Source organism: Aspergillus affinis (genome assembly GCF_023601865.1).
Source record: "Aspergillus affinis strain CMG 70 chromosome Unknown NODE_21_length_366722_cov_90_171905, whole genome shotgun sequence".
NCBI lineage: Eukaryota > Fungi > Ascomycota > Eurotiomycetes > Eurotiales > Aspergillaceae > Aspergillus > Aspergillus affinis.
In genome coordinates, this window is record NW_026515802.1 from 304,538 (window position 1) to 331,961 (window position 27,424).

The window sequence follows — 27,424 nt, forward strand, 5'->3', positions numbered from 1 at the left end:
AGAATTTCATAACAGAAATAGATGGCTAAATCGACGAATAATAGGGATCTCAACAAATGATTTGGTAGCAGATCTGGAGGCAGGCTTCAGGGCCACAATAACATTCTTGAGATTGTTGTAGTATACTCCGAGACTGTCCATATCCGCTAGGCATAGCAGAAATGGGGTATCAGCGTTTACAACATAGAATTAGATGTTACCAATTGGAGTTGAAACTCTTGCAGAACCAATTGAAGAAGTTGTTCCAATGCCGAATTGAACATTTACCTGACCAGCTGTCGAGGTATCTAATGTAATGTTTTCTGTATTCTAAAGTGCCTGGAATTGGCTATATCCAGCTGTAGACTTTTTAGAGGCACCGGTATCGATCATTATTCCCATAAAGATTTCAGAGTTGTATCGGGTCGCGCTCGCGGAAGTGGTATTAGCGTTATAGCTGAATGGGTCGGTATTAACTATCAAGTTCAAGGGTTTTCGGTCATTGATACAATGGGTAAAAGATCGATTTGCAAGTTCAGAGGTTGTAATCATTGCTTGTTGAGCAGTAATTGAGCCGAATGAGGTAAAGAATATATCAGTAAGATCATATTCTTCTTTATTAAGGTCTGTTGCTTCAGCTTCAGGTACAATAGTTTGAGCATCAAATATAAATGCTTCAAAAGCTTCTGCTTCTTCTTTTTTGTCATTCTTTTCGCAATATATTATGTACTGCCTGTATCGTTTGTTAAAGTTACCATTCTTTCTTCTGTCATTGTTAAAACGCTACTGATATTTCTTCTTAGATTGCCTCTGTTCTTCTTCAGTGTGTCTCCAAGAGCGGCAGGTTAGTTTCTGGCAGACGTAACATTTGCCCGATAGACCTCTTTTGCTTTGATTGTAGTTCCTGTTTTGATTGTGATACCTTTTATCAGTATAGAAGGTCTCTTCTCGGGGACTTGTGTGAGAGGTTCCATGTTGTAGATTCTCCTTTTCCCACGTGGTGATTGAGGATTGCAGTTTATTGATCAATACTGCGAGATCTTCAGGCGGGTCGGCAATAGCCATGCGGCATGCTGGTACTCCCTGGCAAGCTGTAATAAGCTTGTTAATCAGATTCATGTTGGTTCGGAGCTTAGGGTAGAGGCCGTGACGTTGTTTTAGGAGATTGCTGAGTAAGAGTTGAAAACCTTAATAGATTGATTTCTTATGGTTATCATTCATGATCTTCTGGAGCGATATAGTATTCCACTTGGTTAAGTTCTGCCGGTAGAACTCGGGTCCTTCAAAGAATTGGCGTAAGTGGTGACATGCTTCTTGAAACGTCTTTAATGATAGGCCACTGCTGTAATAGTGGTCTTCGGCAACACCCTTAAGCATTGTTAGTAATGCAGCCTTGTATCCATGTAGTAGTAGACCAGCTCTAGAGCAAATGTCATAAAAGATGTTCAGTTTAAAGTCAAGGCTGCTGTTGTCTGTACCGCTATATTTCTGGTCTTCTGTGTAGATCTTTGTGACTGAGGCGATTTCCTTAGAAAGGTCATTTTTGGGCCTTATAGAGAGTGCATAACTGCTTTCTTGAGCAAGGCGGTTGGTCTCAAGGGTAAGATAATCAGTTTCAGGAACGTGGTTAGTTCCTGGGGTAGAAGGATTGGCTTTGGGAGTAGCGAAACGGTCTTCTGGAAAGACTGAAGGATCTGGATAGTCTCGTCTCACTTGCGGATTAGCTTTAAGAGAAGCTGAATGGTTTGAATAACCTTCTATAGCTTGTGTATTCTCTCTTAAGCTATCGCGTGTTGGATTCAAGCGTTTTCGGAGCATAGCAGTAATCATTGGTAAATCAAGTTCTTCTAGAGCAGCTTTAAGCTCTTTATCAGTCCATTCATAGAATTCATCTTGCTGAACAACTTCGGAAAGTATGTCATAGAGAGGATTCCTCGTGTTATGACGGCGAACGAATATTTCTCGCTGAAACAGGTTGTTTCTGAGATTCACTCTTGCATAAGGGCTGAGTTGCTTGAAATGTTCAGGTTTCCAGCCTTCGAATTGTTCTCGGAATGTCATCCATAGGTTGTGATCAAGGATAGTGTTTGTAAATTGCATATTTATCGCATAGATATTGAGGTCCTGTTTTGTGGCTGTACCCAAATCGATTTCCCAATCCTCATCTCCACTTGATGAGGACTGTGGTAGTTGAGACATGGTAGTGCGAGTGTAGAAGAGTGTAACAAGGTATAAAAGATAGATAGAAAGGGGCAAGGGGCAAGGGATAATATAGAATAATTACTGGGATAAAGATAGAAATGATTCTCTGGGATAGTAATTGGTAGAAAAGGAAAAAGGTGCTAAGATTGGTAGCTGATTGTTTTTCTGATATATTACATCTGCAGGGGTCCTTCGGTTAACTTCTAAAAATAGATAATTGGGCACACAAAAAGAGGGGTAGAAGGGGAAAAATAAAAAGTAAGAAAATAAGGGAAAAATAGGGAAAATAGGGAAAATGGAGGAAATAGAGAAAGTAAGGAAAAATAGAAAAATAGGGGATAGTAGTCAAGAATTGGGGTTTTTGATGTTTTTGGACGTATTTATAGACCTTCGGGCTCTATAAATGGTGATTAGCAAGAGAGTACGCTTCTAGGCGATAGTTATCCAACAGTTTTGGGGCTATTAAATGTCCGTTCAAGCTTCGAATTGTCACAATCTCCTCCTTCAACTGATATAGGGCAATAGCTAGGCGATCATGGAAAACAGCTTCTTAGGGCTGTTGACTCAGTTTCAAGCTTCGCAGTTGCGTATATCCTGATCTGTACGTCTACTGATCAGTGTCGGTTGACTTGGTCATTGCCCTAAGCAGATATCCTATCGATTCAACTGAATGTAGGTATATGCTCGGTGGGTAAAAGTGAAGTGTTATTCTAGACTACTCGCTTCGTTGAAGATATATCAGCTGCCTATGCCAAGGGATCACATGACTTAGGCATATCAGCTGAACAATGGTTCCAACAGTAAGCTTAGAAAGAACACGCTCTTGATCGAATGGCTTAAGCCCTGCCCCTGCGAAACCACTGTAGATATTCGCAGGAGTAAAGACTTGAGCACGTGCATCTGTATATAAAGATAAAAAGTCCTCATCAATGTGATTGTTGCCAGCGACCATTCGATTTTCAAGAAGCTTTCCGTACGCGCGCTTAAGCGGGCCAAAAACACCAACATCAAGTGGTTGCAGTAAATGAGAAGCATGTTCAGGCATACAGAGACAAATAATTGCATTCTGCTTGCAGAAATAATAAAATTCAGCAGTCAGATGACTACTATGACCTTCAAGAATAAGTAGTCGTTTAGCACCAGTTATATAGCGCCTGGAGCATGGTTCGAAGACATTTTTAAGCCAGAGAAGGCCTATCCTATCAGTTGTCCAGCCATTCTGACTAGTTGCAATCCACCAGTCTCCGGCGAGCTTGGGCTCTTGGAACCAGGTAGCTTGTTGATAGCTTGCTTTTAGTATAATGACTGGTGGTATATTTATGCCTTTTGAGCCAATTGCTTCAATGATTGTAACCCATTCACGATTACCCTGAATAACTCTGCGTGGTCGCTCACTGTGTTTAGTTGTAGTAATTACTTTAGAAGTAGAGCAGAGTCCCATTGCAAAGCCAGTCTCCTCGAAATTCTAGATATCATTCTCATGTATGCCGTGTTCTTGAATAGCTGCTTCTACGGTCTAGAACCAGGGTATTAAACCCTTTGAATCTTCCTGTTTTGCGCGCTGATACGTCATTCGTCTGGTATATCGCGTATGTAGCTGAGGATAGCGTTTCACAAATTTGTAAGGCCAGTTAACTCTAAGACTTGTAGTAGAATCTTGTAAACGATTACAAAGCAGTACTTGAGCCATTCCACGTAAAAACTCAGGCCGAATTAGAAATCCTCGCGTATCTGCATCTAATAATCGCTTAAGATGCAATTCTTCTTCGAATTCGGTAAGTTTATGACCATTGGCGAGCTTTTCTGATCGCGATTTTGAACCGTTAAGCCGATCGCGTAGAGTATTTTCAGGGATCGCAAATACTTGCGCAGCGCGTAATATTGATTGAATTTGACCTTTCTGATAGGCTGAAATAGCCATCTGAATACGCGGCTCTTTTGAAAGAGACATATTGCATTATGGTAATGAAGATCTGACGCGTTGAATAGAGAGAGTGGAAACTCGGTTGAAAATCCGCGGTTCGGTAGTATCCGCGGTTCGGTGGTTGATTTTATCTAAAATCTCAGGTAATCAAGATAGCCTCATAATGCCTAGTAATATCAGCTCGTGTCAATCCGTCTTCACCGGCAGAAACCCCAATACGCATCTATAATTTTGGGTCCCTGCGCCCCTACGCGCCACACAGCCGGGACACTGGGGCTCCTTCGAGTTTAAATCTAGGGGGTGCCTGTGCTGTCATTTCAACTGAAGGCAATGCTATAACGCCTACTTCCTCACATGATTAATTTTGCTTTTTCTTGATATCATTTCTTTTTCTAGTGTTCTTTCCGGTTTCCCGCTACCAGGGTGTATTTATAAAAGCAAAATGAGCAGCATTTTCGTTAGATGCCAAGTTCCTATGTATAACACGACTTCACTCAAGAGTTCTTTCGGTGATATGAATCGGTTCCGGCACTATTCCGCTGGATTCTAGATGTATTATAATTCCCAAGCTACGTTGAATTTTAAATCCGAGGTCAGATCGCAGAATGGGCGTTCCACGGCTCAGGGAAATATTCATTATACCAATGTTCACGAGCGATATCGACGTATCGAGTAGGCAAAATTTGAATAGAGAGTAAATGAAGAGACCAATTGTTGACGCATGTGCAAAGCCCCCCCAAATTCCATACCCACCCAGCTTCATACCTCTTTAATCTGAGCGTGCAACTGACAGGAGACCAAGCGATGATGACTTCTTGCGCACAAGGCCTTCCAGAACGTGTTTGACCATGAAGAGCGGATTACCAAGGCTGAAAGACCTCACTTGTATCAAATCATCTTGCACCAAATCTGGCATTTCGATAGCCTTCAGTGCGATAGCACTGTCAAGTCCTCTGTTGCCAATTTCAAACCCTGATCTGCCATATCGGTAGACAGCACCAGCTGGCCAGCCTCCGTCACTACATTGCAGTGACCTGAGTCTGTCCATATCTCTGGAATTCAGTATGTTCAGAATCTTACAAGCCAACGCCCTCATTGCCAAATCGCTCGGGTCACCAGCCTCGCCGATCCGCTCGATTATCCTGATCTTCAGAAGTGGCAACAGCTGACTTTGCAGACAAGGAATTTGTAGGTTTTTCGTAAGCCTTGACAAGAAAAATAAGAAAGCCTCGGCCGAATAGTACCTCGTTCCGTCCAGATAGGCTCGGGTTTCTAAGGCGCATAGTACCCAATCCCATGTGGGTTTGAGCTCATCTTGTCGACCATGTATAAGAAAAAGGTTCAGGACGTCAACGCATGATAACGAGTCATTCAGCGATCTAACCGTCAAACTAATCGATGGTTTGTGGGACTGGCATCCATTAAGCGGCCCGTCAGCTTATAGGGGGATTCGGAACTATTCTATCACGTCGCTTACGGAGCTGTTTGATTTTCTCCCTAGTCGTTCATGCCCTTGATTTCCAGTCTAGAAGGCAAGTAAACGCGGTAGCACTTCCCTAAAAGACAACTGAATAGGCTTTTTCAAAGGGCTAGCAGTAAACTATCAAGTGTCATAAAAGGTGGCGAAACGGCACTCGCGCAATCAAAAATTGTCATGTTCAACTTTAATTGTCATTGGATTGCCATGTTTGAGGACAAGCTTCGCACAATGCTCGGCAGCCTCCAACCCAAAACCCTTTGTATAGCTTTCCACAGCGTCTAATCCAGCAATCTTTTTATTCTTTTTCCGAATGAGGTGTCTGGTCCGCATGTAAGATTTCATTTTCGACGTAATGCTTCGTGTTAATCCTGCTTATTTTGGCTACTTACCCCACCCCTCAGTAAGCTCAAATAGGGCCAGGTTTCGGTCAACCAATTGGTGGACCTCCTTAAGGTCGACAAAATCAGTGAAGTTTAACGCCTCCTCAGGTCCTGGTGTGATTAACGGAGACAAATAAGTCCTTTAATAGACACCCAATAAACTTGCGAAGCCTCTCATGTATTGCCTAATTGAGCTTATGCCCCACTAAAACGTTAGAACTGATAATTCAAGCGCTTCGAGGAGGCAGGTATATTTGATCTAATTCGAGTGTATTAAAAAGAGGTTCTCAACCCTCACTAATATGCCTTCTTTGGGATCTACGACCATAGAAATACCAGCTTTCTTCTGCTTATATTATATCTGACTCTTCGACTTTTTCAACCTCTCATGACCCACGGCAAACACAGCATGTTAGAAAGAGAGTTTCCTGCAAAAGACTTCGTCGGCACTATTGTCCGACTCATGGACACTATCCAACATAATGACGACAACTACACACATACAGAACGTATATGGCATCTTCACTATGCCTATACACAGGCTGCAGCTCATTTTGCTCAGCCATCCGTACGGTATACCCTGAATGTGAAGCCAAGTGAAGTCCAGGCCGCACTGGAGACAATTACTGGCATGGTAGTTTATTGCTGGGTCAAAGCATCGCCTGACCTCATGGCTGCATTGACCATCCACTTCACCTATACCCTCATCCTGGACGATAGTAAAGATAACCCTTTCCTTAACATGGGTTCTTTCTTTAATGATATGGTCGAGGGGAAGCCACAGCAGCATCCGTGGTGGAGGTTGGTGAACAGACAATTCCCCAATGTTTTAGATCGCTATGGGCCGTTTTGCTCCTTGAACATTTACCGGAGCACAGTTGATTGTTCGTATTCCGTTCTTGACGCATTGAGGAGTATCTCTGAACTGACTTTTCTTTTGGCAGTCTTCGAAGGTTGTTGGATTGAACAGTATCACTTCCATGGCTACCGCGGAGCAGAAGACTTTCCCGAGTTCTCACGAAGAATGAACGGCCTCGGGCATGCCGTCGGGGCCTCTATCTGGCCAGCTGAGATGCTCGATGAGCGAATACATTTCCGTGAAATTACAACCGCCATTTGCATGATGGAAAACTGGATGGTTTGGGTCAACGATTTAATCTCTTTCTATAAGGAATTTTACGACGAGCGGGACCAAACCAGCCTCATCAACAATTACTCCCACGTGAATGGAATCAGCACCACCGAGGCACTCGAGAAGCTTATTCAGAACACGCTCCGGGAGAGCGAGCAGATTATGTCTGTTTTCAAGGATAAAGATCCTTTGATCTTAGATACTTTGACTCGGTTCATACATGGCTATGTTACCTGGCATTTATGTGATCGCCGCTATCGCGTAAATGAGATTTATGAACAGGTTGATAGGGGCGATGAGATCGGGCTGAAATTTTGTCGGTATTTCGAAAGAGCTAACGAAGTCGGCCGGGTAGACTCACGCGAGTGGGCTTTTCCATCTGTTACCCAATTGTCGAGCTCCAGAGGCATACCAGAGACAATACAAAAGGATTGTGGTGAACAGCATTGCATTATCAATCCTCCTCTGATAGAGCTCTGAGATAATTTGTCTTTGGGACTGCATCTACCGAGTGCTTCATTGTCGGCCTGGTCTGTTCATTCCCGAATATGGGAAGAGCATATGTCTGTCTGGTTCTACGCAACGATGCTTTTGTTCGGCAAATTTCATTTTTTTTTCAGGAAAACTTGCTTCTTTGTATTTAGAATTATAAACTGAACTATTTTCTATTCATATGCTTCTGTAAGAAGCAGTAGTCATTGTCGCATTTCTAGCAATTTACTGCGGAGCAGCGCCCTTGATGCTGATATATGCCTGCTTCACCTCTTCACGGCCAGTCATTCCCTTCAGCCATTTTTCAATTTTCGGATATTTGTTCAAAGATAAACCAGCAAAAGTGTACTGTCTCACCCACGGCTCGAAATGGTAATCAACGGCGGTCACCTTGCCTGGCAAGATGTTCTCCCCGGATGTCTTCTCGAGATGCTTCTCGAGAACATCGAAGCACCTATAACTCTGGGCAACATATCTTTCCAGGGCATCCTCATTCTTGGTCGCATTGTAGTGACTATTTCTGTCAGTATAGCCCGTTCGATTCTTTTTATTGGGCAGATACATACCGGAACCAGTTCGTCTGACCCAACATCGGTCCGAGAGTCGTCAGCAGGAAATACTCCCACTTTTCGAAATCAACAATGTCCTGCTCCGCATTGCTAACTGGGCCCAGCTTTCCGGCCTTGTCATATACGCGTCGAACGTAGTTCATGCAAGCGCCGGATTCCCAGGAGACGACGCCGGTGTTGGGATCCTCTAGGGCGGGAACACGGCCGTTTTCGTTGATCTGCAAGAATTTTGCGCCCTTTACTCCGTTTTCTGCGTCATCGCCAAATTGCCATTGTTTGACTTCGTATGGCACTTGGAGGTACTGCAGGGCTATGGCGACCTTGATGGGGTTGGGGCCCGTAGAATGGGCGTGCAAGACAAGGGGTTTGATTGAGGACATTCTCGTCTATGTCTGTAGAGTTATTCTCAATAACAACAGTAAAAAATAAAATTATAACAATTAAGGTGGAGCTATTGTTTTCGGAGGATATGTTCTGTAGAAATAGCTGAGATACCACCGCGCGTGGGGAGCATTAATAATGTACTGTGGGGTTCCATGACGTGTTGTTAGAGCAGTTGGGGCATTTCTCCAATTCCTCAAGTTCCCCATGCACTTCAAGCTTGGGGGGTTTGCAATGTCTACCGTTTTCAGGCACATGTTCACATTTTCCAACATGAAATTTAAGTATACATTTTCTGCGAACTCATAATCCTGGTATTGATGCCTTTCCCGATCAACATCATTGAAATGCAGATGCTATGTTAACCTTACCTATACTACACAGGACTAGACGTTTACAGATCTGTTAAGTCATCATTCACATTTCCTATCACCTTTAGTATTAAGACTTTCATTCGTTGTTTAGGTGTTTAGATTATATTGGGTCCGTGGCCTTTACCTCTAACCACTGCAAATATTTCCACCAGCCTCTGGGCAGATAGTATACTGCATGCAAGCTACAACAACCCAACGATCCTAAACCATGTTACTCGCCATTTTATTCATAGTGTCAACTCGACCATTATGCCTACCGCTACCAACTTATGCTCACCCGTGCATATTATTCAATGACAGCAGACCCTGGAACAGTGGGTATGGCACGACCAGTGGGGCCCAGTTCGCCATGACGTCATCGCTCGTGAAAGCCATATGAGCAGCCTGGATGCGACATTCCACTCTTCTTCCTCAATTCAACTCATTTTACATTCTCGAACACTCTACCTCAGCCTTATAACAATGTCGGAATCTTTTGCTGCCATTCGAAACCGTCAATCCGACGAGCTTACGCGCCTAGCTAACGAGCACATCCAACAAGATCTCCGACCCGATGATCGCGAGGCGCTGAAGTCGGCTGCCTCGAGAGTGTCCTTCTGGACTGCCTTCGGATCTGCAGTGGGTGTTGGACTTGGATTGTATACTGCATTCCGGTTGAGAAGCACGCGACATGCTTTCTTCCAGGCATTCCGCGCGCAGGAGAGGCCTACGCAGGTTGTCTTTGCGGATGGGCGGACAGGTAGGCATCTTCGTCATCTGTCTTTTAAAGAATGAGCGATGCCAATATAATTCCTAGAGTCACTGCCTGATATTACTCCCTTGTTGAAACCTACTACGTTTGGTGATTTCGCGACGTACTTCTTTGCTTCTGCGGGTGGTTTGTTCTTGGGTGGAGAGCTTGGTAAGTGAATGATGGTATATATTTGTTTCCATAACTGCATGTCTAATAAATGTTTCCTGGTTATAGGTCTTGCTGGAGGTGCCGCCGGCGCGCATAGCTCCATCACATCCGAGCCCGAGAGGAAGGAGAGAATCGAGAAGGCTTTCCGGAAGTTCCGAGCGGATGTGCTGCGGAAGGAGGCCGATTCTTTAGACTCCGGGGAAAGCGTTTGGGATAAGCTGTTCTAACTTGGAGTTGTGAAATGGTTTGTCAAATGTTGAATATTCTTCTAATACCCTCATAAAACAATATCATGAGGACCCACTCTGTCTGTTATTTGACCAAATTGATATTTATACTATGACTACAGCCATCACGCTGTATGTGTTGTCCTTGGAGGCTTTGGTAATTTCTGTCATGCGGTCCTTGTCCGTATCAAACTGTACGAAGGGAGGCTGAAGGAAGGAAGTGTGACGAACTGACCAAGAACCACTATATAGAGCGATGCGCGTACCAAGTCGTTGACTTGGTATTCTGGTCTTTTTAGTAGCTCAGTCGGTAACCGTCCTACAGACCTACTGAACGGTCTTGGCGGGTAGAAGCGCACCTACCCACTGCCAAGCCCGTGACAGGAAGGGGTGGATGCCAAAAAAAATAATTAGTTGTTTTGAGATGATGAAAGACAAAAAAAACCAAAAAAGATTGACCGACGCAGGGGTCGAACCTGCAATCTCTTGATTCGTAGTCAAGCGCCTTGCCATTGGGCCAGCCGGCCTGGTTGTTGAAGATCGGGGCTTTTTTTTGACAACATAGGGTTGTGGTGTGGGTCACGCCCTTTGCCGACGAGGGAGGTGAATATCCGGATGCAATCACGGTTCGGTTCCAATGCATACGGAGTACAACAAGTGAAACAACTTATATTTAGATTGTCTTGTTCATTTCTTGGAAACTACATATTTCGGGGTTCGATTCCTGGTAGACCAGCTCACCCAACAAACCAGGCAAGTCAACTGTTATCTACCCAGGATGTCGAATTCCAGTCCGAAGCAAACTACCCTAGGTTAGCGTGTCCTGAGACATACCGGAAGGCGAACTTACATTCCAGGCATCGATCCGAAGCACCGAAGAATCGTCCGATCGCTGAACTGGCGTCAAAATACCAATGGCTGGAATCTGGTTAGCAATTCCGGTCCTAGACAAGCATGTCAACGTAAAACCTGCTTTAATACATACCAACAATGTTGTTCAACCAATAATACTTCTCACTACCAGTCTCGAAGACCAACCGCAGGTGCAGCTGGCCAGAGGGGGATTTCGGGCCCGATGTTTGAATAAATATATCCGCGCCATCGTTCGTCTTCAAGTTGTACCGAGTGTCTGCGGAGAATACATTGGTTTTGGGATCAACGGTTCCCCAATCGGCACCCAGGTCCTGGATTTTACCTGATGGAATGTTAGACAGACAGTGTGAATTGAAGCAAATGGTCTTACCGGAAAGTCTAGGACCGGTGAAGTTGCCTCCGACGATAGGGATGGCTCTGCGGACTCCGTGGGGACCGTTTTCTTCCATCAAGTTGCCCTTGCATTCCACGTAGGCTGTGTAGAGGAATGACAAGCCCGGAGCTGATGGTTGGACGCTAGAGACTGCTGTTACGGGCGCAATCAATGTGGATTGCAGCAAGCATAATGAAAGAACGATTTGAAAGAGGGTGCATAGCAGGGAACTGCAATTGTTTTTGAACATTTTAGGAGGGTTGGAGTTGTTTGGACTCGATGTCAATGAATAATGGATAATAGCTAGATTACCTACATCTCTAGAGCTATTTATATATGTCGAGCAGTTCTTCATAGATGACATCAACTCACTCTCCACACTTTCCGAGTGGAGGAGAAACCCCAGGATTTAATCTAAACGACATGCCGAGGTGTGTCGATCACCCAGAGTTTTGTGCAGACATGCCGATTATATGCCGATCCAAATGCCGAGTCAACACCATTTTGCATTCTAGGCGCATGAGTGTATGATTAGATGGGGTTTCCACCTTGTCCCTAATCATTGAGGTCTTTACTTACACTTGAGGGGCATGCGTTCAAAATCTGGTGTGTCCATGCAGTGAGATATAGGAAAGCATAGACCATAGCAAAATCCAGATACCGAGATCTGACGGAGATCACGTGGAACGGGAGATTAAACGATGTCTCCAACTTGCTATGTAAGGGCGTTTTTTTAAGGATTAGGGAAATCATGCAGATCCATGCCCAAGGGTTGTTGTGGGGGGTGGGCGATATATTCCAGACAGATCGGTACATTACATCCCGAGGTCCTGCTAGTAGAACAGCCAAATCTATCGCAACCTAAGACTCCATGGTACCCATCAAGCGGGTGCTCTTCAGCCAGAGGCAATAATGTGGTGTTCTATCAGATTTCAGGATTTCATACAACCCGCAACGATAGGGAAATTAAACCCGGCGAGTAAATGATATAGGAGCCTATTTGAAGCAAGGGGCGACGGATTACACGATCAAAATTTAATATTAGGATGTGTATTCAACTTCCTACTGACTTTTGCTGTGTTCACGAAGGACGTAAACAAGAGTGCTTCTTCAGCCGAAGAAATCACGTTTCTTAGCGAAGTGAACCACAGTAGTACTGACCTTTGTTGCGGGGAAAGAGAAAACACAGTAACCAATAACATTCCACATAATAAACGGAAAGTAAAACCCGCCAACTACTCGAAAAAAGACCAGTCTGGAACGAAGAAGTAAGGGGCAAAATAAACAATTCGAGCGCGTGATGAGAGAGAGAAGAAATTTCAGATGTGACCGGCCGTCTACAGGTAGTTAGTCCTTCACTAAGGCTTGATTGTTTAATAAAAGATTCATGCTCAAATTTGACAACCTTTTCGGGGAAATGCCCTCGGATATGCTCTCTAGTTTGCCTGGGTAGTCAGCCACCTGTAGGATATCTGACGAACCGGTTCGTATTATCTTCTTAGACCTGACGTTAGGTATTATCTATACTGCCCGATCACTAGCCTGCAGAGTTTTCAATCAAATAAATCGCCTTCGTCCAATCGTGTTTGCTCGCTTGGATTTTCCCCATTTAATGCGCGTTACCCTTTAGGTTAAACACCCTGGGGCTGAAATAGTACAGCTCTCGAAAAAGTGCCACGAAAAAGTCATCGTCACACTCCAGTAGATTTTAGACTTATTTTAACTATTCTAGGCCGGTGGCGAACGTGTTGTCCCTTCGGGGGGTCAGCCAGCCCGGTGTGTCTCATCCTTTTTGTCGCATTAGTGAAGTGGTTGAAAACGCCCAAACATTCAATACGGTAAATTTCAATTTTTCTTTCAGTCTGCACACGTGGCATCTCAGGTCCAAGCGACAAGCGACAATAAGGTGAATGGTGAAGGGTTGAGTGGCACTTGTGGATTGGTGGTGGTAGAAACCCTAACATCCAAGCTGAAGAGCTACGCCCGCCACATTTTGTAGGGCTTTCGCGCTACTCCGAGTTATTAAAAGTAAAAGTCTTCAGTGAAAGTGAAGCATTTAAAGCTGGGCATTCAATTTTATTCTAGGCAAAGGGCGATATCATGCCCTTTTCTTGATCTATGGTCTCTTCCGGAACTGCACCATCGGTCCGTCCCTGATGCTAATATAACTGTCAATGACTTGAAACACATTCGGGTCATGGTTCCCCCAGATCGTATCCTTGTTTCCAGTTCCAGTCGTGTCTCCCGGTAGCAGGCGCATATCATTCAGCCAGAGTGTTTTGGCAATTGTCAGGTATATTTCTAGAAGGGCGAAATTCTTTCCAGCACAGCTTGTTGTTCCAGCAGTGAACGGAACACAGCTTGAACGGGCCCGAGCCACATCTTCTTCGGTGACTCCAGTCGCTGGGTCAACTATCCATCTTTCGGGTCGATATATATTAGGGTCTGTAAAATGTTCTTCGTTGCGATAGAAGCTCCAGTGCGACACGCCGACAGTTGTGCCCTCGGGGATATATGCGCCGTCGATCATCATGCCCCCTACAAGAACGATTCGTGGCAACTCGGAGGACCCGGCGGGTGTGACTCGCATTGCCTCATCTACGCAAGCGCGCATATAGGGACAGCTAGACAGAAGCTTGGGACCGCTTTTTATTTCCTCGAAGGATTGGAACGTGCTTCTGATTTCGTTGACAATCTTTGTATATGCGTGAGGCGTGCGAGTGATGTAGAAGAAAAATCCCGCCAGGATTACAGACGTGGTATCTGAGCCTGCAATGGTCAACATGATGACCTCGGCCTCCAGTGCTGCCGGGCTGAACCCCGGCTGACCCGTTACCGGATCTACTGCGTTGATAAGATGCTGCAACATATCACTCCGTCTTTGGTGCGACTCGGAGCTCTGCAGTTTCAGTCTTCGGTTTAGTGACTCTCGCACGAAGTCGTATAGGAACCGAACTTGTGACGGAGTCATCACCGCAAGAACCCAGTCAAGGCCTCGTGGCTTGAGCGAAACAACAAGGTTCAACCATGGGGAATGGCCGAGCTTTGAGCTAGTTAGAAAAGCCCATATCCACAAAAAGGCAAGAGGCTTACGGAATACAGAATCTTCAGGAAAAATGCAATTATGTGTGGGATCTTTCGATACTCATTTTCACCCGGTTCCTTTGTATTAACTGTTCGTCCAAAGCAAAGGTCACAGAGTACATCGAGAACAAGGTAGTCGCAGGTATCTGACATTTTTCTCGGCAATGACCACTCGGTCCCATCATCATCAGTCAAGAGCTCACACCACCGGGTAACATGCTTAGCAAGAAGTGGCTCCATGGAACGAATCGACTTTTCGGAAAAGACGGAGTTCAGAACGCGTCGCTTTTGTGCATGAAGCACCGAGTCAGTTCCAGTAAGCGTACTGGTGTCTTCTGAATGACGGGTCATGATGTCGTAAAATTTCGACCGCTTGACGTTGGCTTTGTTGTTGAAGATATCGCGATAGGCTTGTGGTGTTTTGAAAAGAAGGCCATCGGGCCGATAGCGAAATACTTCTCCGTAGATTTTATGATTATGAGCAATCCATAGATGTCGAGTTCCGGTCAAGGACCAGTAAAAGTCGGGAATCGAGGAGATCTTTGACAGGAACGGACCTGGATACCTTGCCAAGGGGCTGAGGTAAAGGTTGTACACCGCAGATCCGGCGAACTATAATCATATCAGTAACAAATAGCAGAGATGTTTTTTGGATAAACTGACATAACAAAATGTGGTGCTCGTAATAATCTCCACCCAGTAGTCGAGAAGCGCTCGACAGATCGCAGCTATATACATGGTTAACTCTAAAAGTTAGAAACGAATTTCGCAGGAACAAAAAAAAGCAGATATAGGGACATCTTTTTTTATAATATCCTCTATTTTCAGGCCTCCAAAACTAATAGTCAAATCGCCACATCACCAAGACACGACGTACAACTCAGCTCGTACTTCCCAGCTGACATTGTGGCGCCCGCTTGTATTTTTCAATTCGGGTGGAGATGCATCTCAGCAAGCCACAAGGAACGACTGCCACGATGGGTGCCCAGCTTGAGTTCTTTATCATTCATGTTTGTTAGAATTCGAGGTATTGGAAGCAGTATAGTTTATTGAAAACTTTATGAATTCAAGCATGACTATTAGTATAATTATGTAGCTATAATAAAGAGGCCTTATTTATAGATAAAATATAGTAATTAGTATACCAGAATCCTCCGCTAAGAGATAGGTGCGCTTCTACCAATCGGATCGTCTGGCTTACGCGCATAGGTGGGACGGTTGCTAAAAGACTACAATTCCAAGCCAACAGACTTGCATGCGCATCGCTCTATAAAGGTCCTTGGTCAGATCGCCACAAATACTGGGATCTTCCACAATGTGGCGTGGGTATCGGGCTCGATGGAAGTGAATGCTAGAGTATTTAATGTTCGTTATCCATTCACTCTCCCATTCCTTATTGAAAGCTACGACGAAGACGAGACTTCCATACAGTATGGTCGTTTATATGGTTTGGCTGCAGTCTGTGAGATGGGCCTGGAGTCTCATCAATACCTTGGCTAGCTCTGAGTACATCCAGAAGTCCAAAACACCCACTGTGCTGCTACCCGGATCCCAGACAACCGACACAACCCTAAGGGCGCTCTATGACCAGGTGTGCCACACAGGGTCTCCTACTATGGAACTGGCCCAATCACCGCTTTTCAAACCCGTTCCAGTTTCTCTTAGCATCGAAGACCGGACTCGGTTAACATATGAAAGGGCCAAATTGATATGTGATGCATTCAGTGAGTTTTCTCTTCCGCTCGGTGTCAGGGCTGTCAGACTAACAACGAAGAGACCTAACGATCGAGGATGTTCTGCACCTGACTCCAAATTTCTGGAAGTTCCATATCGATCTTATGGGTGTCGTGGATGGTGGAGCCATAACGTTGATCACTATTCAATACAATCTCTTCGTGGGCACTGTGGCACCATACGCAGTTGATCGGCCAGACCTACAATTGATTCTTGATCGTGCTATAAAATTTGAAATCTCGTAAGTATTCCACTCGCCTCGTTGATATTTGAGATCGAAATAATGACTGATTATGGTTCAGGGCACAATTTTTGCTCACTGAAGTCGGTCATGGGTTAGATGCCCGGAACCTTGAAACAACTGCGACACTTTTGCCAAACGGAGACTTTGAACTCCACAGTCCGAATTTAGCTGCTGCAAAGTAAGTTAATCCTCCTTTGATGCTCGGCTACTTGATCTAATTCACCCCCAGATGCATGCCCCCAACTACGCCGCGTGGCGGTCTCCCTTTGATCGGCGTCGTCATGGCTAAGTTGATTGTCGAGAGTGAAGACTATGGAGTACGCACGTTTATAGTCCCCTTGACCGATGGAAAGGAGATGTGCAAAGGAGTTACCTCGAAGTAAGCTTTATACTATTAGCACTCCAGCTGGAAAAACATCAGCGCTGACTATTCTAGGGTCCTCCCTCCTCGGACTGGTGCACACCCTATCGACCACGCTCTCACATACTTCGATCATGTCCGTCTTCCCAGCTCAGCTCTCCTAGGACCCATCGCGAAGCCTAAGAATGAGCGATCCCAGTTCTTCTCCTCGATCCAGCGCGTCTCAGTTGGAACGCTCTTTCTATCAGCTGGGTGTATTCCACTTCTCAAGAACGCGGTCTACAATGCAAGTTTATTCAGCATGCGACGAAAGGTCAAAAACTTCGATGGAAAGGTCATAGCTGTCATGAGTTTCCGGACTCAGCACCTCCCGATCTTGCATGCGATCGCTCAGTACCATGTTCTGCAGGCATTGCTCATCAAGGCAGCGACAGAGTTCCGGAATCCGAAATACGACGCCCGTGTACGCCATGCCTATGCAACGGTCTTTAAGGCGGTCGCGTTGCAGCATTTTCAGAAGAGCATTAAAGCTATGAATGATGGGTGCGGGTGGCATGGGTATTATGAACATAATCAGATCCTCCAGAGCGAGGTGAGAAGACTCATAAGTCTATTCATAATTTTGTGCCTGTTCTCTGGTGGCTAATATTTTCTTTCAGTTGGAGTTCCGTGCAGTGGGAACAGCAGAAGGCGACATCCGGGTCCTTGCTATCAGTGGGTTCTCTCCTTTTGAGACTCATTATCGAATGAACGTTGTTTCTCTAACATAAAACTTTCAGGACTTGCAAGTGAGCTTCTACTCGGCCGATATCAACTATCGCCTCCACAAAACCCAACCAGCCTCGTAGCCCAACATGAGGCTGGCCTATTCGCAGAAGCGATAGGGTACCTCCACAGCATCGGAGGTTTCCACCGCAGCGAGAAATTCAACCGAAACATCCTCCCTCTTTCTCTCCCACTTGTTCAAGCGATCGGACACAGAATGGCAGTTGAAGCAGCGCAGAACGCAGGAATAGATCCCAAGCTTCTCGAACTGTACAAAGCTGGCGTCATCAAAGAGGACTCGGCTTGGTATTCGGAACAAGGCGGTCTTAGCAGAAAAGCTCAGTTTGAAATGGAGGCTAAGGCTGTGGATGCGCTACTTCCTGATCTTGAGAGGTTGGTGCAGGACACCGGTTCTCAGGCGTATAATTATGCGCCTATGACTTCAGAAAGGTTGTGGGATGATTTTGTTGAGGGGTTGGAGAGCTTTTCTGGGGATGCGTCTTTTGATCCTGGGCTTTGTGTTCCAGAGAAGAGTTGTGTGGACGCGTTGCATGTATGAAGCGTCATTTCTTTTTTCTTGTCAGAGATATTCAGTGTTGTATCTTGTAGGTGTTCTCGATAAATAATTCAATTTCATATTTTTGATTTTAGAGTAACAAAGCATTCTGTCATCTTATTGAGATCTCAATAAGAATTGAGATTTAAACCATGAAAGGGCTTAGATTCACCATTGACTCATTCAACCATACATCTAAACTGAATCAAGTAAAGCTACCATTTCCCCTCGCTGTATCAGAACCTCGCGCAAATAAACCATAATGCGACCGGAACAAACATCAATGAGAACGCTATGTCAGCCTTAGCCTTAGAAGCTGTACCTTTACCCACCAGTGCACGATCGGTCGAAGTATTTTTATCATCTCCATCATTTTCTGAGGTTCTGCTAAGAATTCTAGTCGAAATCTTCCAGGCGATGCTGGTCATTAACGCAAAGTAGAGCAATGTCACAAAGACTGATAGTCTCTCCTCGGTCATGGGGACAGGATTAATCCAATAAAAATACGCCTGCAAGGGCCAAATGACGAATGCCGATGTGATGTGAACCTTTACTCGCCGGGTTTGAAACCCAGTTCGACGAGCTAGACTGTTAGAGACCGCGTCGAAGATCGATTGGGCTTTCGGGACTCTTTTAAGGAAAACTCCGAGAGCGATGATAGTGAAGAAGCTGACACATGCAACAAAGAAAGTCTCGTATACGATGAATAACACAAGGTGTAGGAGATAAGTCTCATCAATCACGGTCACGAGAGGTGGTATCAGGGGCTGGATGTCAATAGCAAATAGCCAGAAGATGAAGATGGCTGTTGCTTGCCTCTGAATCAGCAGCATTAGGGGCGCGAGGAAGCTGCAAGCTTTGTATACCAAACAAAGCCGATGTCTGCATGTCCAGGTTATCCGGAATGGATATAAAAGACGGAGCATAGTGCATATGTCGTTTTTGATAGGTTCATGTTCCATATTGGCTTCGACGTCGGCCCCTAGCAAAGAATCCGAAAGTCGCTGTACTCTATTACAAAGATTTTGGGGAAACAGTTGTTCAGGTTCCTGTTGCTGTGTTTGGCCAGAAGATGGTTCTTTTCCGGGGGTTTCTTCTCCTTCTTGCTCCGTGCTGTCGTTCTGGTCAACCTTCTGCTTCTTCTCGTCCTTGAGGGAAGTACAATCAATCTTGGTAGATATCTCTACTGGCCCCAATTCGGAACTCAACAGTATTATTTCGGGCCAGTCCTTGTGAAGATAGATCGTCCCCGGCGTAGGCAGTGAAAATAGCGTGAGAGCTTCGGTCACAACGGCATCTCCGACCAACCATGCCATAAAGAATTGTGTCCATCGATGATCGTCGAGCAGGATCATTGCCATAAATGCCGGTAGCGTGATACCCACAAGTATCGCCCGCCTTGCGAAATGCACTGACGCCCTATGTTTCATGTGTTTGCTCGAGTCGGCCTCGCAAACCTGCCAATGTGCGCAGAGTGTGAGTGTAAGCCAAACTATCACTTTCGTGCTCATGATCCTGGGGAGACGCAGGCTGATGAGGACAACAAATAGCCATAACACTTTTGCGATCGAGTTGATGGGCGAGAAGAATGTGAGGTTCTGCTTGATGTCATCTTTCAGTGTGGGTCCTGTTGGTCTCATAAGTGTGCTGGCTGTCGTAGAGAGTAGAGCTAGTCGAACCAGCAATAGCTGGATCGTCGAGACGTCGCTAGGTGTTTCCATGGTTATGGGAAAGGGACAGAAACACCTAATATGTTTAGAGAAAGGTGGAAAACGGTTGAGAGTTATGGCTTATGAGTGATTCACGGTTTTCGGGCGCCAGCGGAAACGCCTCGCGAGTGCCTCGAAGGATTCTTAGCCCCGTCTCCGCCCCCAGGATCTCGTAAAGTCACACCACTGGGCTTGGACAAATCATATCGTGTCTTTCTAACGCGAGAATTCTCCGGGATATCCACAGATTGATGCATAATAGCCATTTATGCGCATTTATCCAGACCCAATTCAATCAATCAATCAATCAATCAAAATTCTATTAACCTGATGAAGCCTATCTATTGAAACGCTAAGTTATGCAGGCGTTTCGCCGACCGAAGCAGAATTTCGAGCCCATACGCCTTATAAACCCTCAAAGCAATAGACAAAGGAAATCAAAAAGTAACACAACTAAACCGGCTGCCACACGCCTGCTGCGTGCCTACTGCGCCCCTAGGCGCTGTTCTCTCCTTCCACTCCGTTCTATTTGTAGTATTCCTGCATGTGCGCGTCGTATAACCAGTTGAGACTCCCTGGCCCTTGGCGTTCTGTGTAACTATCGTCTTTCTCGTTTAGATCGAGTCCCTCTAGGAGGGTGCTGGGTTCCGGGACCTCCTCGTCCTCCTCGTCCTTAAACGTGGCGAATCGGAACTGCTGTAGCAGGCCTGGTCGTTGCATGAAATCGGCAACGTAGCGTATCGCTTTATACGCCCACGCAGTCCCTCGATAGAGTCGAGGCGTTCCACAGGGGGTGTCCCTCTCAGCCCCGGGGTCGGGGTCCAGCGGGTTCCGGAAGTGTATCAGCTCGAATTTATCCGGCGCGAACCTAGACGAGTGCTGTCAGGACCATACAGCAGGCTTATCGAGTGCCCACTCCAGTAGACGTTGATTAGCTGCGTAGGACTCGAAAAGAGCGATCGTATAAGTATCGTCAATCTAGCCGAATGCCATGGTTCTGCCCGAGAGCGGTAGCTGGATGCGCATGCTCTCAACGGTATTGATTCCTAGCGCCCAAATAAGGGGCGTATTGAAGAGAAGGAAAAGGATCGGGGAGATAGGGGACCCCGGGGGGATCCTCGTGGGGGTGGAAATGATACCGCTCAGGTAGCCAGGTAGTTAGAACCGGGTCTGTCGGCCTGAAAGGAATGACTCCAACCACCCGGCGAAGTGCCCTAGTCGTGCCATCTTCAGGTTGTGCAGCAGCCGGATATGGGAGACGTTGTCGAAGGCCCCTGCTACGTCTAGCAGGAGCATACTTACCTTCTGGCCTCGGCCCTAGCCATCAAAGATAGCATCTATTAGTAGTTGAATCAGGTGGTCGACGGAGATGCCCTTGCGTCCCCCTAGGTGCCCTCGTGGCAGTAGGCTATGTTCCTCCAAGGCATAGGCTATACGGGTGGCGATGGCCGCCTCTAGAATCTTACCCCTCTAGAATCTTACCAAGTGTGTTCAAGAGGGCAATAGGCGGGTAGGATTTGGCGACTCGATAATCCCTTGGCGGGGCCTTACGGAGGAAAACCGTTGTAGATTGCTGAAAGTATCCGGGGTTATGCCCGAGCCGGATACAGGCGTTGAAGATGCCCGTGAGCGCCTTCACGAAGGAGGGAACCTCACCTAACCAGTGCCAGACCTTATTAGGGATGCCGTCAGGTTCGGGGGCCTTGTCAGGAGGCACCTTTCGGATGCAGCGCAGCATCTCGTGTTCGGCGAGATCCGGGAAGCCAAGTTGCCGAGGTAGGGAGGTCGTAGGGATATCAGAAAGGTCTGCGGGAGGTGGATGAGGGAAGAAGATCTTCCGGAATACCTCAACTTTCTGTTCTGCAGTCTCTGCGAGGCCGTTGTCTGGTGTTTTCAGTGTTGGGACCAGTCCCCCGGAGGCGTCCCGGTTCCTGGCCTTTCTGACCCAGGTCCGGTGTCCCTGCCGTAGGGCCCTCGCCAGCACATTTACGAGTGATCTTGATCATCTCTCAGCATTCTGGGGTGAAAGACGGGTTCGCCTACCTGCTTAGTCGTGTCTACGGGGTAGACGTTACTATTCCTTGATTTACCGTTTCAATAAGGAACTCTATTGCAAGTTCAATGTGCTGCTTATTCTCAAGTGGAAAGGCTCAATCAATCAATCAATCAATCAATCAAAATTCTATTAACCTGGTGGAGCCTATCTATTGAAACGACAGGCTATGCAGGCGCTTCGCCGAATGAAGCAGAATCTCGAGCCCGTACGCCATATAAAACCAATGCAGTAGACAAAAGATCAAAAAGTAACACAATTAAACCGGCTGCCACACGCCTGCCGCGTGCCTACTGCGCCCCTAGACGCTGTTCTCTCCTTCCACTCCGTTCTACCTGTGATATTCCAGTGGGATCCACTGTTCCTGTGTGCGTCACGTAGCCAGTTGAGACTTTCTGGCTCTTTTGTTGTTCAATATAACCATCGTCTTCCTCGTTTAGATCGAGTCCCTCTAGGAGGGTGCTGGGTTCCGGGACCTCCTCGCCCTTCTCGTCGTTGAACGTGGCGAATCGGAACTGCTGTAGGAGGCCTGTTCGTTGCATGAAATCGGCGACGTAGCGTGTCGCCTGCGGGTGGTTCATGACTGCGTCGTAGTCCTGTATACGCCCACGCAGTCCCTCGATAGAGTCGAGGCGTTCCATCATTATTCTCTGACTGGCGAGGTGCAGCGAGCACTCCATAAGGACGTGTTTAGGCGTTTGAGAACCTAATTCACACCTGCAGCGGTCGGAGTCGACCTGCTTTATCTTGAAGAGGAAATGCCTCAGTCCAATCCTCATAGTGCGCATCTGGATAATTATAGAGGTCTGGGGCTTGCTCAGGCCCTCGTATATCCTTAAGACCTTCTTATTCGGCTTCGGAATCAGCCGTTTGGTAGGTTTTCCAACCTGTTGTCGCTCCTACCACTTCGCCCACTGCGCCTGGATTCTCCGGCGTACGTCAGTTTTGGCTGCAGCTGCAAGCCTGGTGATTGGCCGAGCGGCCAGCTCCCGCGGCCCTACTGAGCTTAATTCAATCCCCTTTATCGCGGCCCGCTTGGCCGCCTCATCAGCTCGTTCATTCCCTTCTATACCGATATGCGCAGGGATCCAGCGCAGCTCTATATCTTCCTGCTGCAGGCCGCTGCCTCTCAGGGTCCTGATCCTCTCGTAGATAGCCCGTAGTACGTACTGGCCTGATGGTCGGCCAGGGTTCTGCACGGCTTGAATGGCCGCCTGGCTGTCTGAAAAGACCGTGATCGGGGCAGCCTCTGCCCACTTCAGGGCCATTTTGACTCCCTCTAGCTCTCCCACGTACACAGTGGAGTCAGCCGCGGCTCCTAGGTATTTCTTGCGGACCTTTCCGGCCCGAATCGAGACTGCAGCGCCCCCTACGTGGCCGTTAAAGCCGCTACCGTCAGAGTACCAGATCTGCCTCCGGCTTTCCTGACAGATCCTGTCGTGTTCCTGGACTGCGCTATCCGTTCCCTCGATCACGCAGTTCAGTGGGAGTTCCCACGGGGCGAGTACGTGTGCCTTTCGGGACTCTCACGTAGCCAAACTTCGGCCTCTGGTCCATAGGGGGCCCCCTTTCCTCCACCTTAGCGCCTCCATGGGGGACCACCCTGACCGTTTTATCTCCGCCGAGCTCCTCTTCTTGACTAATCCTCGGGGACAGGCCATAACCGGTCCGGTTTGTATCCGGATTGCGGTCTCCTCAATCATCTGTTGCATGTGCAGGCGGACCGGAGGCAGAAATAGCTCTGCCCCTAGAGCTGCAGAAGCAGTATTTCTGAATGCTCCGCTAATAAGTACTGCCGCCCGCGTCTGGATTCGTTCGAATTCGCTGATAGTCTTCTGCCGTTTTGCATACTTAGTACGCCCGCTGGTAGGGCTATACCATGCAGCAACCCCGTAGAGCATCTGCGGAACTACTACGGCCAGATATATGGTCTGCATGTTCAGCAGGGACGTGCCCCATGTGGACGCAGAGATGCTCCGTAGGGCTTCGAGGCTCCCGTTCGCCTTCGCTACCGCCTTAGTGCAGTGGGTAGTAAAGGAGAGAGTCTTATCGAGCCAGATTCCGAGGTATTTAGCGTGTTCCACTAGCCGTATGACGTGGCCCGTTGCGTGATCCTTTATTGGCAGCTGGTCGTGCCCCGGGGGTTCAACGGGAACCTCCCAGGCGCTCCCGTCCTCCCGGTTAGCGTTGGTAAGGTCCTGTCCATTCCATGGTTCCGTGTAATCACAGGGGGTGTCCCTCTCGGCCCCGGGATCGGGGTCCAGCGGGTTCCGGAAGTGTATCAGTTCGAACTTATCCGGCGCGAACCTAGACGAATGCTGCCCGGACCATACAGCAGCCTTATCGAGTGCCCACTCCAGTAGACGCTGATTAGCTGCGTAGGACCCGGAGAGAGCGATCGTACAGGTATCGTCAATCCAGCCGAATGCTAGGGTTCTGCCCGAGATCGGTGGCTGGATGCGCATACTCTCAACGGTATTGATTCCTAGTGCCCGAATAAGAGGCGTATTGAAGAGAAGGAAAAGGATCGGGGAGATAGGGGACCCCTGGGGGATTCCCGTGGGGGTAGAAATGATACGGCTCAGGTAGCCAGGTAGTTGGAGCCGGGTCTGTCGGTCTGAAAGGAATGACTCCAGCCACTCGGCGAAGTGCCCTAGTCGTGCTATCTTCAAGTTGTGCAGCAGCCGGGTATGGGAGACGTTGTCGAAGGCCCCTGCTACGTCTAACAGGAGCATACTTACCTTCTGGCTTCGGCCCCAGCCATCAAAGATAGCATCCATCAGTAGTTGAATCAGGTGGTCGACGGAGATGCCCTTGCGTCCCCCTAAGTGCCCTCGTGGCAGTAGGCTATGTTCCTCCAGTGCGTAGGCTATGCGGGTGGCGATTGCCGCCTCTAGAATCTTACCGAGTGTGTTCAAGAGGGCAATAGGCCGGTAGGATTTGGCGATTCGATAATCCCGTGGCGCGGCCTTACGGAGGACTACCGTTATAAATTGCTGAAAGTATCCGGGGTTGTGCCCGAGCCGGATACAGGCATTAAAGATACCCGTGAGCGCCTTCACGAAGGAGGGAATCTTACCTAGCCAGTGCCAGACCTTATTAGGGATGCCGTCGGGCCCGGGAGCCTTGTCAGGAGGCGCCTTTCGGATGCAGCGTAGCACCTCGTGTTCGGCAAGATCCGGGAAGTCAAGTTGCTGAGGTAGGGAGGTCGCAGGGATATCGGAAAGGTCTGCAGGAGGTAGGTGGGGAAAGAAAGCCTTCCGGAATACTTCAACTTTCTGTTCTGCAGTTTCTGCGAGGCCGTTATCTGGTGTTTTCAGTGTTGGGACCAGTCCCCCGGAGGCGTCCCGGTTCCTGGCCCATCTGGCCACGCGCCACATGCCTCGGGGGCCTGCCTCGGTGGCCTTTCTAACCCAGGTCCGGTGTCCCTGCCGTAGGGCCCTCGCCAGCACTTTTCCTTTGCGGTTTCTGACTTTCGCATAGCGGTCTCAGGCCAGCCCCGTAGTAGGATCGGTAGGGCCCATAGCTATGCAGGTCTCGGTATATGCACGCCTGAATTTACGAGTGACCTTAATCATCTCTCGGCATTCCGGTATGAAAGACGGGTTCGCCCACTTGCTTGACCGTGCCCACGGGGTAGATGTTGCTATTCCTTGATTTACCGTTTCAATAAGGAACTCCATTGCGAGTTCGATGTGCTGCTTATTCTCAAGTGGAAAGGCTTTACTGTATAGGTTCAGGTCTACAAAAGTCTGTAGTTCTTTTACTTTGCACGCCTTCCAGTTGCGGCGCCGCTGCGCCTCCGGGGTCTTGGTTTGGATGTCGATAAGGGTCCGTATAGGTAGGTGATCGGAATCTGCGTGAATCTTTTCAGTGACCTCACAGGTAACGAGTCTAGGGGTCAGGTCCTGCGAGCCGAGGACTAAGTCGATCGTGGTCTTCGCTCCGGCTTCGTCTCTGGTGATAGTGCCCGGCTTTAGCCAGAGGTCCAGGCACCTTCCATCGCTTAAGTCAAGTAACTGGTTAGAAAGGGTATCCCGGGCGGCATTCTTGCCGCCCCAGGCAGGGTGGTGAAGGTTGAAATCCCCCAATAGGAGGACGTAATCGTTAGTGGTATTAGTAGTGAGGTCGCTGACCAGGCCTAAGGTGCCTGTGCCAACCTCGGCAGGTCGATTATATATATTGAAGATGCGAAACCGCTTGCCATCAGCATCAGTCAGATCAAGCTCTTGAATGTCTCTCGAATGGGGTATGTGTTTCCAGGTATTAGAGTCGATTTTTCGCGAAATAAAGAGGCATACGCGTGCCCGCTTATCCCCTATATCCGTCTGTGTCGGGTATAGAAGCTGGTGTATTACTTTGGCTGGATGATAGGTTGAATCCTGAAAGGGGTTATCCTACGGTTCATGTACGAAGATGATATCAGCCTCCAGGACCCTGCGGTCCTGGAGGTACTGGGCCATCATCCTGTCCTTTGATCGATTTACATTGTATTGAAGCACGTGTAGGGGCCTATTCATGGCGACGGTCCCTGGTACGTTTCTTTGATACTAAACGAGCAGGCGTGTTGTCCTCGGCCAGAACGATCGTAGTCGACTACCCTGAAGGGGTAGGTGCAGGGATAAGAGGTGCCTCCGGCAATTTCAGGAGGGCAGTCACTGCGCTATCGCTAGTAATATCGCTAGTCGATACTGATTGTTCTCGGTAGGTTGGCTGCTTGCTTCAGGTCCTCTTCGCTGGAGGGATGTTCCCTGTAGCGGGCGAACTGGCAAAGCAGAAAGCTTCCTGCGTTACCTGGTGTCTAGCGCTCCGCCTCGTTGCCTCCGAGTAGGTGACGCTGCGGGGGCGCCTCTTATTCAGAGTGCGATCCCTAAGGGCAGGGGTCATTGGTGCGGGCGTCTCCAGTTCGCTGATCATGTCAATTTGCTGGGCAATCGACGGTTCTGACTCGGACGGGATAGGGTCTACATCCATTTCCGAGTTTGGGTCTATCAGGGCCGCTTCTTGCTGCACAGACACAAGCTCCTGCGAGCTGTATAGCAGTAGATCCCTTTTGAAACCTTACTGTAGAGCGATTCCGCTCCGTTGGCCGGCTGGTTGATCGGGTCAATCTCTCCCTCCCTCTCCCAGATCCCGCAGCACACCCCTCGCTATTAGGCGGGCCAGAGGTCTCCGTGTCGCTACCCACGGAGAGATAATCCTGTAGATAGGGCGGGTTGCGGTGCAAGGACTGCCGATATTAAGCTGCAATTTGTACCCGCTCCTGTTCCGCTACGTACCTCGTACAAGCTCTCGACCAGGCGGCGTGCGTTTCGCCGCATCCAGCGCATTTGCGCCCCTGGTCACCGGTGGCGGGCCTCTGTACGCAGGACCGGGTCTCGTGGCCCTCGGCACAGAGGCCGCAGGTTGTTTTATTCGAACAAACGATCCCTATATGTCCATATTGCTGACATTTGAAGCATCGCCGAATCCGCGCGTTCCTATCGTATAGAACAAATGAACGATTTCGCGTCGGCGTGGAGGTTTAGTACGCAGGTGAGATAATTCTGATTTGGTGAGTTTGCTGCCTCGGGAACCCCTGAAAGGGCCGGCCACGGGGTTTTCGCCCCAATCATCTCGAAATCCCCTATA

General features: G+C 47.9%; 9 protein-coding genes across 9 annotated transcripts; 3 read left to right on the forward strand and 6 right to left on the reverse strand.

The window, feature by feature from the left end:
• Positions 1-1,167: 1,167 nt before the first annotated feature.
• Positions 1,168-2,178, reverse strand: KD926_004615 (uncharacterized protein; the record flags this gene model as incomplete). The annotated part of the gene is made up of 1 exon (XM_053098075.1): positions 1,168-2,178. The coding sequence occupies one exon, from the start codon at positions 2,176-2,178 to the stop codon at positions 1,168-1,170; it is 1,011 nt and encodes a 336-aa protein (XP_052958093.1).
• Positions 2,179-6,353: 4,175 nt separating this feature from the next.
• On the forward strand, positions 6,354-7,577 carry KD926_004616 (trichodiene synthase; the record flags this gene model as incomplete). Its single annotated transcript, XM_053098076.1, has 1 exon — positions 6,354-7,577. The coding sequence occupies one exon, from the start codon at positions 6,354-6,356 to the stop codon at positions 7,575-7,577; it is 1,224 nt and encodes a 407-aa protein (XP_052958094.1).
• A 237-nt stretch (positions 7,578-7,814) lies between these two features.
• Positions 7,815-8,538, reverse strand: KD926_004617 (glutathione S-transferase family protein; the record flags this gene model as incomplete). The annotated part of the gene is made up of 2 exons (XM_053098077.1): positions 7,815-8,103; positions 8,156-8,538. The coding sequence occupies 2 exons, from the start codon at positions 8,536-8,538 to the stop codon at positions 7,815-7,817; spliced, it is 672 nt and encodes a 223-aa protein (XP_052958095.1).
• Positions 8,539-9,375: 837 nt separating this feature from the next.
• KD926_004618 (uncharacterized protein) lies at positions 9,376-10,041 on the forward strand (the record flags this gene model as incomplete). The annotated part of the gene is made up of 3 exons (XM_053098078.1): positions 9,376-9,652; positions 9,710-9,814; positions 9,881-10,041. The coding sequence occupies 3 exons, from the start codon at positions 9,376-9,378 to the stop codon at positions 10,039-10,041; spliced, it is 543 nt and encodes a 180-aa protein (XP_052958096.1).
• Positions 10,042-10,799: 758 nt separating this feature from the next.
• On the reverse strand, positions 10,800-11,537 carry KD926_004619 (DUF3237 domain-containing protein; the record flags this gene model as incomplete). The annotated part of the gene is made up of 4 exons (XM_053098079.1): positions 10,800-10,844; positions 10,892-10,959; positions 11,027-11,236; positions 11,285-11,537. 4 exons carry the CDS (start codon positions 11,535-11,537, stop codon positions 10,800-10,802), a joined length of 576 nt encoding a protein of 191 aa, XP_052958097.1.
• Positions 11,538-13,403: 1,866 nt separating this feature from the next.
• On the reverse strand, positions 13,404-15,109 carry KD926_004620 (cytochrome P450; the record flags this gene model as incomplete). The annotated part of the gene is made up of 3 exons (XM_053098080.1): positions 13,404-14,330; positions 14,381-14,983; positions 15,035-15,109. The coding sequence occupies 3 exons, from the start codon at positions 15,107-15,109 to the stop codon at positions 13,404-13,406; spliced, it is 1,605 nt and encodes a 534-aa protein (XP_052958098.1).
• A 694-nt stretch (positions 15,110-15,803) lies between these two features.
• On the forward strand, positions 15,804-18,034 carry KD926_004621 (acyl-CoA dehydrogenase NM domain-like protein; the record flags this gene model as incomplete). Its single annotated transcript, XM_053098081.1, has 7 exons — positions 15,804-16,095; positions 16,148-16,346; positions 16,408-16,527; positions 16,579-16,728; positions 16,786-17,302; positions 17,370-17,424; positions 17,490-18,034. The coding sequence occupies 7 exons, from the start codon at positions 15,804-15,806 to the stop codon at positions 18,032-18,034; spliced, it is 1,878 nt and encodes a 625-aa protein (XP_052958099.1).
• Positions 18,035-18,267: 233 nt separating this feature from the next.
• Positions 18,268-19,752, reverse strand: KD926_004622 (uncharacterized protein; the record flags this gene model as incomplete). The annotated part of the gene is made up of 1 exon (XM_053098082.1): positions 18,268-19,752. The coding sequence occupies one exon, from the start codon at positions 19,750-19,752 to the stop codon at positions 18,268-18,270; it is 1,485 nt and encodes a 494-aa protein (XP_052958100.1).
• A 513-nt stretch (positions 19,753-20,265) lies between these two features.
• On the reverse strand, positions 20,266-27,123 carry KD926_004623 (uncharacterized protein; the record flags this gene model as incomplete). The annotated part of the gene is made up of 9 exons (XM_053098083.1): positions 20,266-20,608; positions 21,207-21,737; positions 22,088-22,680; positions 22,732-23,182; positions 23,372-25,265; positions 25,356-25,992; positions 26,588-26,800; positions 26,859-27,023; positions 27,073-27,123. The coding sequence occupies 9 exons, from the start codon at positions 27,121-27,123 to the stop codon at positions 20,266-20,268; spliced, it is 4,878 nt and encodes a 1,625-aa protein (XP_052958101.1).
• Between the last annotated feature and the right edge of the window lie 301 nt (positions 27,124-27,424).